Genomic DNA, 15,395 nt, shown 5'->3' with positions numbered 1-15,395 from the left:
ATAATACCAGAAATCAGTAGAAATGAAAACAAAAATACAACGTAGAAAAATCTATGAAACAAGGAGCTGATTCTTTGAAAAGATCAATAAAATTGACAAATCTCTAGCAAAAATGACAAAAAAGAGAGCAGACAGAAATTACCAGTTAGGAAGGAAACAGGGATCTGCAGACATTAGAAGGATAGTACGGGAATATCACAAACAATGCTACACATACAAATTTGACGATTTAGAAGAAATGGACCAACTCCTTGAAAAACACAAACTACTTCAACTCACTCAATATTTGAATAGCCTTACAAGTACTAAGGAAATTAAATTCATAGTAAAAATACTTCCAAAAAAAAAAAAAATCTCGAGGTCCAGCTGTTTTTACTGGAGAACTCTACCAAACATTTAAAGAATTAACAACAGTTTTATACAGTTTCTCCAGAAAATAAAAGAGGGAACACTTTCAAATTGACTTTATGAAGTATTACCCTGATGCCAAGACCAAAGCCTAAAAACAGTAAGTATGGTAGCATCAGGGAAATATAGACTAAAACTACAATGAGATATCTGTACACACCTATGAGAATGGCTAAAAAAAAAAAAAAAAGCGACAACACCAAATGCTCCTGAGGATGTTGGAGAAACTAGATCACTTATACACTGTTCATGGAAATGTAAAATAATACAGCCACTCTGGAAAAGTTTGGCAATTTCTTAAAAAACTTAACGCACAATACTTTATGACCAGCAACTGCATTCCTTGGCATATACCTCAAAGAAATGAAAACTTATGTTCACAGAAAAAGCTATACATGAATATTTACAGCACCTTTATTTGTAATAGCCCCAAACTAGAAACAACTCTGATATCCTTAATAGGTGAATGGTTCAACAAACTGTGGTGTATCCATACCATGGAATATGACTCAGTAATCAAAAGGCACAAACTCTTGATTCACATAACAACCCTGGAGAATCTCCAAATAATTAATGCTGAATGAGAAAAGCCAATCCTCAAATGTTTTACCTACTGTATGACTCACATTTGTACAATCTTTTTTTTTTTTTTTTAAATCTATTTATTTATTTTTGGCTGTGTTGGGTCTTTGTTGCTGCGCATGGGCTTTCTCTAGTTGGCGGCGAGTGGGGGCTACTCTTCATTGCGGTGCGCAGGCTTCTCATTGCGGTGGCTTCTCTTGTTGCAGAGCACGGGCTCTAGGCATGCGGGCTTCAGTAGTTGTGGCTCGCAGGCTATAGAGCGCAGGCTCAGTAGTTGTGGCGCACGGGCTTAGTTGCTCCGTGGCATGTGGGATCTTCCCGGACCAGGGCTCGAACCCATGTCCCCTGCATTGGCAGGCGGATTCACAACCACTGCGCCAACAGGGAAGTCCCTGTACAACAATCTTGAAATCATGAAATTACAGAAATGGAGAACAGATTAGTGGTTGCCAGGGGCTAAAGAGTGGGTAGGGTAGAAGGGATATGGGTGTGGCAACAAGAGGGATTATCTTGACTTTATCAATGTCAACATCCCACTTTTCAAACTGTATTACAGTTTTGCAAGAGGTGACCATTGGGGAAGACTGGGTAAAGGGCACATAAAATCTCTGTATTATTTCTTCCAAGTGTATGTGAATCCACAATTATCTCAATATAAAACATTTCATTAGAAAAGGGTACACAAAGTAATATAAAGACAGAGTGACAAGGAAAGACTTAGGTATATAAACAACCATTGTTCTGAGACCTACTGGCAAAGCATTATCACTGTTTACTACAAAAGAAAGAAAATAAAACATCGAACATATTGTCTATGCCTAATGAATTTATCAAAAACAATTTGTCAAATAATTTACTAAACACCATTTTTACCTCTAGTGTTCCTACTTTCAAATGAATTTCAGGTGGAATATTTAAAATTATGTATAAGGGAATAATTAAGTTGTCTAATGACTCATTAGAAACTGAAGTTCTAAGACACCAGGCATAAGATTTGAAAGTGAGTTTAGACTAGGTTTCCTAGCAGTGAAAACCAAAAGGACAATATAGTATTTATTATCTGACAAAGGAAGCATACAAGTTCAACTGTAACTGTAAACTTCTTCTGGACTTTAAACTCAAAAAGGAATTTATGGTGGGGGCTTGTATAAAGCGATATTGGCTGACACTGTATTGTAGTTGTCTGCAACTATGCTTTATTAAAAACCTAGAATCACTGTTTAAATCACTGGCTCTCAAATTTGTGATGAGTCTTTATTATTACTGATTTTTTAAACTATGTGCAAGAAATTAATAGAAACATTCATTTTCATGGTCACATTGGGAAACAATTCTACTCAGGCCCAGGCCATGTGCTGGAGTGCTCCCAGGTAACTGTCACAGGGCTGTGGGGAAGAATGGGACACAAGCGTGCTGAAAACCCCCAGGAAGAGCCAGCCCTGCAGCGTGTGCTTGAGCTTGTTGCACTACAGGTGCTCCGACAGTGAGTGAGAAGCAGCAGGATGGTACAGGGACTGAGGTGAGCCGGGCTCTGAAGTCCAGTCACTTGGACCCCTCTTTTGCGCTCCAGCCTCCATTCATTCTCTTACTGAAGGTATTTACTGAGCACCACTAAATGGCACATGCTATCCTAGGCAACGGGCTGGTATGAACCGTTGAAAGTGGTGTAAAAGAGTACAGTGAGCGTGAGGCAAGCTGAGCCAAGAGCAGACGGTGCGGGCGCCCATGAGCACACACGCACACACCTGCATATGTAAGTTAAGGGAGGCTTGAGAAACAGTGATTCTGACAGGCACGTAAATGCCTGCGTGGTCATGGATTCACAAGGATACCAAACTCCTCTGGCTGTAAAATTTTCTCCACATGCAGCAAGGGGTCTTGACCTGGTCTGAGAGCTTGGGGAAGGCTTTCCTGCAGAGGTGGTACATGTGCAGGATGAGCAGGAATTAAGTAGGAGATGAGAGGAGGAACAACGTTCTAGGCGTAGGGACTTAGGGTCTTAGCACGTGCAAAGGCCTTGAGGGGAAACTAGCATATAAGGCTGGTAAGGCTACACAGCATGACCACCTAAGGGGAAATGGTAGAAAATGGGCCTAAAACAGTAGTCTAGAATGTACAAGATCATAATAAGAACTTGGATATTTATTTTAGGAACAATGGAAGCTCTTAAATGGAGTGTCTGGCTATGGTGTCAAAAAGGAAAAGAGGAAACAAAAGTCACTCTGAGACCTAAATGAAGAGAGTCATTTAATTGTCCACTCAAAAGATAACAGAGGCTCGGGCTAGTGGCAGGTGCTCCTGACGGGTATAACCAGCTGCCTGGGCTATGCCAGCCCTCACTCTACTCCTCTCTGCTCTTCCCCTCCACAGTAAAAAGCAACACCATACATTTAGTGCACATGTATGCAAGTGTGTCATTTGTTCCTGGAAAGTTAAGGAAGTCTGCAACTCATGACTTCTATATTCTTAACAAGCCATGAAGCAAGATCAGCAGAGACCAAGAGTTGCAGCGAGGGTACTGAGAAGTGGAGTGACTTTATCAGGTAGTATGAGTGGCTATGTGGGCTACGACCATGGACTCACAAGGACACCACACTGTCACAGAGCTGCACAGGGAAAACAGAGGGCTGGTCCGCTCCTACATAAGTTTGGTCTTCTCAACATCAATAAATAAAATCATAATGGCAGATAACAAAGTACCGACACCTTAAGGCATCCTTCCAGTGGAGGTCTCACTAGTTCTGCACAACTACTTGGCTGGGTGACTATATATTTCTTTAAAAATGAAAAAAAAAAAAATCAATATTATTTTAGGCAGATGACCTCTAACAAAGGAATTCTCTAGGAGGGCCAATATTATTTCCAAAGGAATTCTGATAAGAAATGTCAGTAAAGATTACTTACACAAACACAATGTCCCCTCTCTTAGAGTAAGCAGGAATAGCACTGGCTATGGTGGCAAATCCATGAGTATATAATGGCTTCTTCTGTCTTCATAAATTTTGCCAGGCGGTCTTCCAAATCCAAGTGCACATCTAGTTCAAGAGTACAAAGTTAAATGGTTAAACTGTCTCATAATTCTTTTTCTTTGACTAAAGAATAAATAAAATAACATAAGCAGTTTAGCTATTAATACTGTCACCTTGTGGTCAAAATGTAATTGTTCTTAAGTTACAAGTCATACAATATCTACTAAGATAATTCTGGGCCAAAACTGTTTCTATACTCTGTGAGCTGAATCAGCTACTCATTTGTCTATAAATATGTGACTGGGACAGCTCTGACTCTAGGTTTTGCTTTTATATCACTCTAGCAATAAGAATTCAAGGTCCAGTGACCTTGCCTGCTTTAACTTCCCTCAACCAACAATGCCAAGACTTTACCAATGTACGACATTAACTTATTAACGCCGTTTTGCATTTTAGGAGAAGTGACCAAACCAGGCATGAAGACAACTGTCAACCAGCTTTTAAAAGGAAAAGAAAGAAAAAAGAAAAGTAGTTAAGTTAAAAAGAACCCCACATACTCTGCATCAAGAGACAGGAACTTTTTCAGTTGTGGTGGTCACTCCTCTAACAGTTTGTGTCAGCACTTAGTTGTGGCACCTGCCATCACTCTGCAGTACTGAGTTTCTGTCTAAATTTCTTTTGAAGTGTACTGGTGAATTCAAACGTATAGTACAAAGAGAAATATGGTCCTTTTATGGAAGCAGCTTAAGAAGAATGTTGATGTAATTATAGGGATAAACTGTAATTATTAAACTGGTATTTTTTTTTCTCTCTTACATCATCGTTCCATATAGCCTTTCACCTTCCCAGGCTAAGCCATGAGGCTTCACACCCTGGGATGGAGGGACCAGCGATGTCTAAAATAAATAGTGTACCAGCTGGCTGTGAACTAGAAAACTTCCAAGTGTCTTAAAATGAGGCAGAGAAAATTTTTTTAAACTTTCTTTAGCTCTTTTAACTACAGCAGGACCCAAGTCTGGAGAACGAGATCAGAGTTTTACCACATGCTCTGCGCAAAGAGAACTCAGAAGTTGATACAGGAAGGATGCAGCCAGGCCCCTCCAGCCTTGGAGCTTCATGGGAGAAACGAGGAACTCTGAGGAGTAAAGGCAGACTTTCAGAGCCACGGCATGTCCACTGAGGGGAACTCAGAAGTGTAGGCAGTGGCAGGGGGACCCAGACGTTCCCCAGTGAGGGGCGGTGGAGAGGGCTGATGGCCCGGCAGAGCCCTCCGGCTCAGATGTCGAGGACCTGTGGCTGGGAGCCTCGCTCCAGGAGACCCCTTCAGCATCAGCCTTCCCTCCAAGTATGCCCCTCCCTACCAGAGACATTCCTGGTGAGAAGGGGGAGAGGGAAAAGACCTGCAGGACTGAGATATACAAAAGAAACAACTTCACCCAGCTGGATACAAGGCTGGACACTGAGTGGACTAAATATTTCCAACAGAGACCTGGTTAGCTGTTAAGTGTGAGATTTCCACCAACTTCCAGGGAGGAACAAGTGAGTAAGGTCAGCTCAGCAACAGGAATAAACAACTTTTTAGAACATTTGAATAAAGTGTCTAAAATCTGTAAACCCACTCACTGATTTATCAGAGGCAAGTTAATCTTACTGTGATGCTTTTTAACTAGTAAAAGACAAAATTAAGAATTATAAAAGATACAACTTCACAAAGGACTAAATTTTAATAAGTAGTTAAATGAGGGCTGTCCAACAATCTCATTCAATTGTTAATCAAACATTTAGTAAGTATCACATAAAAATACTCTGATAAGCACTGGATCAAAGAGAAATATAGGGTTTCTGCCACTTGACAAAGTGAGACAGCTAAGAGAAGCATCTGGCAGCTGTCAATGGAGAACTCGGAGCCCAGAGGGCAGATACAAGGCTAAGCTGTGCCTTCTCTCCCCTGGTCTGAAGCACTTGGGTCCCTTCTACACTCAGAACTACAACACATTCACAGTGGCTTCTGACTAAAGGCGCAGAGGTCCCTCGATTGTGAACCAAAGGCTGCTGGGGTGGGCGCCAGCTACTGAGTGAGAGATGAGACAACACAGAGGGTCCGAACGACACCTCAGTTTGATGGCAAGAGAGGTATAGTGAGGAATTAGAAAATTTAGCAGCAATATCCAAATAATAAAATAAACTGAAGACCACTTCACTTGTAGACTTCTTAAAGGATGATATAGAATTGTGAAAATGAACTATTTATCCCATTCCAATTTATCCCATCAAGTAATGATAAACAACTAGGCATGCTTCTTCCCATTTATAAGTTAAAATGTATACCAACATAGCTTATTGCATAAAAAACACATGAAATACCATTTGATTTCCATTACCAATCAGGTAGTCGTTTTTATAGAAGTGACACTTTCATTAGAGCAACACTAAATAAATATGAGATTTCACAGTAACGTGTAGAAGAATGCATCCCGGTTGATCAAAATGGCACCAAAAGAGTGCTTAGCTCTTCAAGCATCAAATCTGTGACATCAACACCACCAAGTCTGAAGACTTGATCCTGCTCCTGACTGCCCGCCCTTCCACGAGATATGCTGCCAGGGAAGTGTTGCAGGCAAAGTCTGGCAAGAACGAGGAAAGCAGCAAAGCACCAGAGAACCAGCTACGTCCATGCAGCTGAGCACGGGCGTGTCTCAGGCATGTCTTCCTTTCCTCTTTGTTAGCGCTCTCTGAGCACCCTGCCCACAGATAGGTCCCCACCACTCTGCTGCCTCTCACTTCTGATGAGACAGGAGGGCAGGTCCCCCATAGGAGGCCTCCTTCAAATTACAATGCTGCCTCTGAACTGGGAATTATCTATCCCAAATCTCAACAATTTAGCTAGCAGATGGACAACCCAAGCCACAGTGAATTGCTCTCATTCAGTATCTCCATTTTAAAAAGGAAAAAACATGCTATGGATACAGACAAACTGTTTTTGCCAACTACAAAAAAGGATTTTAAATCATTCTGTAGCTCTAAATGACTCTCCTCATTGATTAGCAATAAAACAGTAAAACAATCTTGGCTTTGTTTTAGGGCTTTAGAGTTAGCTACCCAGTTGATAAAAATTATGTTAGTATTCTCATTATACATACTCATAGCCATTTTTATGTCATTGCCATAAAGTGGTAAGAAGAATCCCTCTACAATAAATCAATGACTTACTGGTTCTTGCCTAGTCCCAAAAGTTTAAAAAAGATGGGCCTTTCCTCCTCCTATCTAAAGACACTGGGTTTTAGCTGATGTCAGCCTTGCAAAGCAGGTTTTGTGACAGGTAAACACGGACAGTTGCATAACTTCTTTTGATGTCTGATAGCTACTCTGCAAGGAAGAAACTCTTAACCCAAGGGCGGGGGAGGCAGCAAACAGAAAAACTACCAGGGCATGTTCTTTAACTTTGGATGCCTATCTTCTGTGTGTATGATCCATTTCAACAATTAGTGCCACAGATTTGCATGCGTCATTCTCTCATTCACTGTTAGGAACCAATATGGTAGGCAAGAGGCCACGGAGGAAGGTGACCAGAAAGCCTCTGTGTCTTCTCAGCACTTGCTGCCCTTTCTGGCACCTGCTCCCTCACCAGAACGTAACAGATGGGAGGCAAGGCCAGGGCAGGATGCCCCACACCAAACACAAGGCCTGGCCATGGCAGTCATCACAGGGGGTTCAGATCTGGGCTCCCTCATTGCCAGGTGTGAACCAGGGACAGGCCCAAAACTGCTCTGTGCCTCTCAGGTCCTTCCCCTGTCAAATGGTTAACAGTTCTACCTGCCTCAAAGGATTGTTAGGAGAACCGCAAGAGAATGCTTATAAAACACTCAGAACGATGTCTGGCATCGAAAAAGCAACATGCTGGTGTTTGTTCAATTAACTCAATATTTGTAGAATAAAAAAAAGTAATCTTTTAGAAGGAAAAAAGGTACGCTATCTGCTAATTAAGTTATCCAAATCCTGGATATTTAAGGACTATCTTATATTAAAGCCACTTGTTCAAGTTCCTATTTATCAGAATAAAAGGAGGTGTTATGGCCTTCTTGATTGTTTTTCAGAGGAAAGACTATGAAATACCCAACTTTAGAACAGTTTAAAAACAACCAACTATATTTTCTCTTAAAATCTCCATATTTTTGTGTTACATACTTTTTTTAAATCCCTTGAGACTTGGACAATTTTCTTAAAAGTACAAATATCACCTATGTACTCATTAGAACATTAAAAACAGTGCTGAATGTTTTCCAGAATGTTTTCACATACGGTATCTTATGTGATTCTTACCAAAATGTTCTAAGTTGTGCAACTAAGATCATTCCCTGCCTACACTGCGAAAACTACAATTCCATGACTGGTAGGAAGAAGTGGCAGATCTAGGAATTTTATGACCAAATGCCCTTCCTACTAAAACATGCAGTCATGGTCCTACAACAGAGAGAAAATATTTTTTAAAATAAACAAATGAACAATTGTTTACTATTGGCTCTAGAACACAATTACATGCCACTATCTCTCACCATGAAACTATGCCACTAATTGTCTTTTGATTTAGTGTAAGACCAAAGAGTCAAGAAGGCATCATGTATGCAAAGCAGATCCTAAGCACAGGGATAAACCACATGTAAATGAGATCTGAATGCATTACAAACAAAACAATCAGAGAGGTTCAACAAGAGAAACTATCAAAGTGCACAGGGGCCCCATTAGCCTTAGAGGAAAGGAAGGCTCCACAACCTGATAAAATCACTTGACTGATTCTAAACTACACATTAAAACAATAAGATGAGAAGGTGGAAAACTTCGGATCCACACAGTCCTCACAAGACTATTTTAAGAACCTGCTGGGCCTTCAGGAGGCAGGAGAACATTTAGCCTCAGAAACTAGAAGAATTTTAATTCAACTGTCAATTTTCTTTTTCTGTGTTAATCATCTAGTATCATCTAATATGTTACTATGAAATAATAAACAGAAAATGTTTTAATAAGGAAATTTACTTTTCCAATAAGTGATTTTCATTCACTATCTGAAAAGTTGAGAAAAGAGCTAAAAGAGGGAGCATTTTCATCACTGAAAACAGATGCCTGAGTGATATTAGTACTTCCAGGAAAAGAAAAAGCCAAAATCAAAAGCAACCTTTTGGTGGGCCTGGGAAAGAGACCCTAGCCTCACATGTAAGCTACTAAAATGAGAGGAAAGGGAAGTTCACTTCTGCTTTAATGCTCAGTACAAAGGGCAAATGTACCCTAAATACTCAGAATACTTTAATTATAGAGGGTATTTTATTTTTTTTATTTTTAAAATAAGTGTATTTATTTATTTTTGGCTGCGTTGGGTCTTCGTTGCTGTGCGCAGGCTTTCTCTAGTTGTGGCGAGTGGGGGCTACTCTTTGTTGCAGAGCACAGGCTCTAGGCACGCGGGCTTCAGGAGTTGTGGTGCACGGGCTTCAGCAGTCATGGCACACAGGCTTAGTTGCTCCGTGGCATGTGGGATCTTCCTGGACCAGGGCTCGAACCTGTGTCCCCTGCATTGGCAGGCAGATTCTTAACCACTGCGCCACCAGGGAAGTCCCAAGGGTATTTTAGAGATTTAAAATATAGCCTTAGCTGACCTCAAGTGGCTTCTTGAACTTATCTAACACTGAAATTTCAAGGTAATTTAATATAACTACAGTAATTTAAGTGATTAGTTCCAGAATAAGGAAAAACATAGAAAGTAACCCTGTTGGAAAACCAAGTAAAAATACATACGATATACACATAAAGAAAGGAAAAAAGATGATAAGCAAGCATGGGCAACTGCTGAAAAGGAACAAAACAAGTTTACAGGAAGGACAATGTACTCAAAAAACAATACACAATACTCCAAGCTGTAGGTTTGGTGTCTTATTACAAAACCATCACACTGCCAATTAACCTTCAACCTTTGTCCAGATACCACAGTCTGTTTGAACCTTCAACTACATTAGGATAAGGATGACACAGTGACCAATAAGTAGTTCAGAGTAGCTAATACACAATTATGTGTTCATTATATTGACTCTGGTGGCCTATTCAGACACTTGAAAGATGAAATCCAATTTAAATTTAAAACGCACTTGAACAGCACACCACACGTATGTGGTATGCTACCATTTTTGTAAAACGGGGGGGAAAATGTATGGAAGTGGTTTGCACACACTGAAAAAAGCCTGGAAGAATGAACAAGAAACTACTGATAGCAGCTGGCTTTTTTGGGGGTGGAATGGCAGTGGGGAGAAGACTTCACTATCTCTTTAAATCTTTGAGGTTTATATCATGGATTGAATTATTCAATCAAGAAAATTAATTTAGGATGGATCAAGAGGGTTTTATGAAAAGTGAAATAAGTTGGACAGAGAAAGACAAATAGCATATGATCTCACTAATATGTGGAATCTAAAAAACAAAACAAACAAACAAAATAAAACAAAATGAAAACAGACTCATAGATACACAGAACAAAGGGGTGGTTGCCAGAGGGAAAGGGGATCAGGGGTGGGGAAAATTAGGTGTAGGGGATTAAGAGGTACAAAGCTCCAGTTATAAAATAAATAAGCAATGGTGATGTAACATACAGCATAAGGAATATGGCCAAAAATATTGTAATAACTTTGGGGACAGACAGTTACTAGACTTACCATGGTGATCATTTCATAATGCATGCATGTCAAATCACTATATAGTATACCTGAAACTAACATAATATTGTATGTCAACTATATTTAAATTTAAAAAATTTTAAATCATTAATTTAACGACCCCCCCCCCAAGTTTAGAGGCACACAGCATCCTATTACACGTATTTCAGGTGACCCAAATGAAAAATTGACTGGGCAATTAAAACAACATATTTCCATAGCTCTGGGAAAACTGGTCTTGAAGATTTGAAACTTTTTTTCCACTAAATTTAGCAATAAATCTCTTATCGGTCTTCTCAGATTTAACTCCTGAGCAAGAGCCAAGGCCACACATGCAAATAAAATCTACTAGAAAGAGAGGCTTTCAAGAAAAAATTTCTTTACCCCGCAAGCAGATCATGGAAAGAAAGCCTTGTTGATCAGATTACAACAAACAACCCTGTAAAAAAAATGCCTTTTCTGGTTTTCTAATTCTTATGAAGGAAATAATACCCTACCAATAAAAAGCAGGCAAACAAATCATGTTTGCACTAGGCTAGAGGAAAGAGGGAGCCTCTGATCTGAGCTCTTTTAAGTCTTTGAGCTTGCCATTAATATTGCAAATCAGAATACTTATTTTCTAGTTTTAGGGCTGAAATTAATTAGCTATGTGACCATGAGGAAGTCACTTAACCTCTCTGAGCTTTCTATTCTTCTGACTAGCTGGGATGCTGGAATACAAGATTTTAAAGATCCTTTCCAGCTGTAGGATTCTTGGACACCAACTCCCATCATCTGTTTCCAATAAAAATAATTTAACCACTAAATTAGCTAAGGGATAAAGAAAGGTGCTCCCTTAAATAAAAACATCTTAACTGTTAAAGTGAAAACAACAAAGACCCAGAAATGAAAATAAGTAGAGAAGACAAAAGAGACTTCCCTGGCCCCATTGTCCCTACCCTCTGACATTTTGTAAACCAGAATGTTATTTCCAGTAATACACTCATTTGGAAAATTATTTAACAACATTTTTGAAATTTTCAGAAGCAAAGAACAATATACGTTTAATAAAAAACCACCATAAAATTCCAGGGTCTTCTTTGATGACTCTGATTTAGGGAGTTCATAGTGTTTGAAATCACACTCTCATCCTAATATGTAGTTAGCCCATCTCCAGGTCATTCACACACAAGGAAATCAATGATCCTTTGTCTTCATTCCAGAAAGAAAAGGGCTACACAGTGTATGACCTGCCCCATCCCCCAAATCCGTTCTCACTTTCCTCCCGGCACGTGGTGGCCGCCCAGCTAGAGCAACTTTCCAGCCCCTCTGCTGGGAGACGTGACCTGGGTTATGTTCTCACCAACAGAATGTGGGCAGAATGATGAGCAACCCCACCCGCCCACCTGAACAGGTACCCATGCCCTGCACGCCTGCTCCCCCATACTCATCACCTGGCTTCGGCCACACAGACAAAGATGGTGCCCTCAGGCCTAGAGCAACGAGACAGGGAGAATCTGGGCTCCTGCACGACTACCAAGAGCAGAGCCACTCACAGCCGGACGCCTCCCCTTACAACTGTCATGCCCGGCAGAAACAGTTTCCTCACACCACTGTCTCCTGGGGCAAATGCAGCAAGAGCTCGGGCTTCGCCCTACTGAGACAGTGTGCCTTAGGTACCTATGGCTCTTCTCCACAGGGACAGTCAGCCCCAGACCAGTGCAGCTCCTACCAATGATCTCAAACACAAAATCTAGAAAGTTCGCCAGCTTATTACCACAACTCATTAAGGATACCTTTTCCAAGGAGTTCTGAAATCAAACTGAATCTTAATTCTTGAAAGCAGGAGTCTGAAAAATATGACAGAAAACATACCAAATGTGCCCTAAAATCCTCTAGGTCCACAAGTTCCCACACCACACTTCTTTAGAGATGCCAAAGCTGCCGCCTTCGTGAAAGTAAAAAAAAAAAATTAGACTGTAATAATATATCTTCGACAGTTTAAAAATGACATTTCCTATTCTTTAACCCACATAGCTCCCCAGTACCCTGGCTTTCCCTTTCTTAGTACTAAGACCATTCTAACAGGATATGAAGAAAAGAGGGGTGGGAAGACTTAGGTATACGACTTAAAACATGGAAAAGTTATATTAGCTTGATCATTAAAACCTGGTTAACTCAATGCATTCGCACTTTCTGGCACTTGTGGGCATAGGTCTTTCCTCAAAAAATGTTTACTGGCCCACAATCCCAACAGGAGATGAAGCAATTTCCTAGATACATCTCCAACTACTACCTGGGTCTGGTTCATATAGTTCTCTGGTTGTCACCCAACACTAAGCCACATTAGGACACCCTTGCCTCCCTTTGTTGAAAACTAGGTTACAGCTCTGTCACTAAAGAGTCAAGAGTAAGTACTTACACAGCCCTTTCTGATATTCTGCATTTGTCTCTTATTTTATGTCCAGATGCTTATGTCAGTCATGTTATCTGTCCACTTCAGCATATGTGCTACTTACCTTGAGCCTAGGGTTATCCAACAGTCCAAGAAAATTGAATGAGGCAAAGTTTATACATTCTTTTCCATTCACCACAATGTTATGGCTTGGAGGGCTGGGGAAAGAGACAAGAGTGGTATACTTCAGCAGTCATTCTTGTTACAGGACACACATTATCAGCTGTCCAGAAGAGGGAAGGCGACAGGACACCCAAGTGTTGCCATTCTACTCTGTTTGCACTCTAGCCTCCTCTCTCTCTTTTTATTCTTAAGAAGTAGAATTAGACAGTAGCATATTAAAAGTCAGACACTCGGTCATCAGCTCTACTCTTAATAGGTCGCCCCGCACTACTCAGATAAAGAAGTGAGCTAGAAGTCCACGGCGACTAGATTACTGGCACACCGCTGCTTTAGCTCTAAAACTCACTTAAGAAAGAAGCTGCTAAATAAAGTACCTGGAATGAGACACACAGGGAGGAAACATAAAAAGATCAAGATCAAAGGTATGAAGAGGCAGAGCAAGCAACAATCTTACAGTTAAGTGGTTTAAAAATACATGTTACTAGGACGTCCCCGGTGGTCCAGTGGGTAAGACTCTGCGTTCGCGATGCAGGGGGCCTGGGTTTGATCCCTGGTGGGGAACTAGATCACGCATGCACGCTGCAACTAAGAAGTCTGCATGCAGCAACTAAGAAGTCCGCATGCAGCAACTAAGACCCGGGGTAGCCAAAATAAATAAATAAATAAAAATAAATAAATATTTAAAAAAAATTACATGTTACCTACAGGAAGCCACCAAAATAAGTAAGCGCTGTTCCCAATTTCTAAAGTTAATGCTGGAATACCATTTAAAAGGAATCCCCCTCATCCAAAAAGGGGGGAAAATAGAGTGGCCAGTTGCATAGGAGAAGCATGGATTGAGTTCAGCTGAGACAAGAGATGGGCTCTTGAGGAGACAACCTATTATGTCCTCTGCTGACAAATACTCTAGCTTTAAGTCATGCTTCAAAAACACTGGCCAAACTATGGGACATGAGCTCTTAAAGGGTTGTGAGATCAATTCACTTAGTCACAGCCAGCCTATTTCACCTAAAGTAAACCATAAGAATAGGACGGAATGGAAATGCACCAACAGGGCCAGGGAAAGGACGGTGGCACGGAACTGTTCTACACATGCATTGCTCTGTGCACTGAGCTGCTCTGTAAAATGCACTGTGGTCAGAAAAGATGGGGAAACACCACTCTCACTGGTATGTTTTAACAGAACTGGTTTTCTATGAGAAAAATAACGAAAGATGCTGGGAAACCAGGGAAGGAAAAGAATGACTACTTGAAGTAAATTCACAAAAGCAGATGAACTCACACAAGACTCAGTGAAAAGAACATGGTTGTGGAGTCAGGCAGGTCCCGTCAGTATTATGGCTACTGACCACTTCAGAAACTCAGGGATGTTACCTGGCCTGCATAAGCCTCAATTTCTTCCTCTCTCAACTTGTCATTATAAGGTGTTCATTACATATTTTCTTCTTTTTTCCTATTGCTTCAAGAGCTTCTTCTCTTTCAAATAATCCACTGTTATTTAGTTTCCCACTTCCCAGGACTTCTTTAGTTTCATAAGTCCTCCCTGATGTGGAGGTGTTGGCACCCACAAAAAGATGAAAAAACAAAATATCCACGTAGACAAGTCTGTACTAACGGTTGCTGCTGTGAAAGTTGAGGCCATTCTACAAAAACTGTGACACACAGAGAAATCAAACTATCAGGAATAAGTACACCCGAAGCCCCTGACCAGAGTCGATAAGCTGCCAGCATGACGTAGGGATGCAGACACCTTGTTTCTGCCTAGCACATGGGGCAGGAAAGGAGAACAGTTTCCATGAGAAGTGGAAGGCTAGCACCTGTGCCCCACGCAGGCTTGCAGCAGCAAGCCAGACAGGGCACTTAACACAGGAATACTGGAGCTGAAGACACTTCAAAGTTCCTCACAGAAGCAAATAAAACCGATACAGAAAGACATCTCCACAGCAAGGCTTCAGAAGAGTCAAAGGAGGGAAAATAAAACCCTTCCCAGCCAAAACCCACACCACACTATTAGTGAGAGTCAGTAATTACGTAAGTGAATTTAGAAATAGGACAATGGTGCTTTACCAGAAAGAAACAAATACTACAGACCCCCATTAACAACAGGTTTGGCACTTGAGGGAGAACAGACAACCGGACAACTGAAAGAATCCAGAACTCAAGAAAATTGTGTATACAGGAACACCT

General features: G+C 40.8%; 1 protein-coding gene and 1 pseudogene across 1 annotated transcript in view; both read right to left on the bottom strand.

Annotated features, from left to right (window-relative positions):
• The window catches only part of LOC130708342 (serine palmitoyltransferase 1-like), a 30,378-nt pseudogene extending 25,146 nt beyond the window's left edge, over positions 1-5,232 (bottom strand).
• The window catches only part of LOC130708340 (serine palmitoyltransferase 1-like), a 179,389-nt gene that overhangs the window by 153,110 nt on the left and 10,884 nt on the right, over positions 1-15,395 (bottom strand). The window contains exons 4-6 of the mRNA XM_057547888.1: positions 13,150-13,243; positions 12,506-12,578; positions 3,895-4,025 (exon numbers count right to left, since the gene is read on the bottom strand). Of these exons, the coding sequence (XP_057403871.1) occupies positions 12,516-12,578; positions 13,150-13,243 (157 nt within the window). The 3' untranslated portion in view covers positions 3,895-4,025; positions 12,506-12,515. The remainder of the gene's footprint in view (positions 1-3,894; positions 4,026-12,505; positions 12,579-13,149; positions 13,244-15,395) is intronic.

Source organism: Balaenoptera acutorostrata, chromosome 6 (genome assembly GCF_949987535.1).
Source record: "Balaenoptera acutorostrata chromosome 6, mBalAcu1.1, whole genome shotgun sequence".
Taxonomy (NCBI): Eukaryota; Metazoa; Chordata; class Mammalia; order Artiodactyla; family Balaenopteridae; genus Balaenoptera; species Balaenoptera acutorostrata.
The sequence above is the reverse complement of the archived record's forward strand: the minus strand, read 5'-3'. Positions and strand labels throughout refer to the sequence as shown.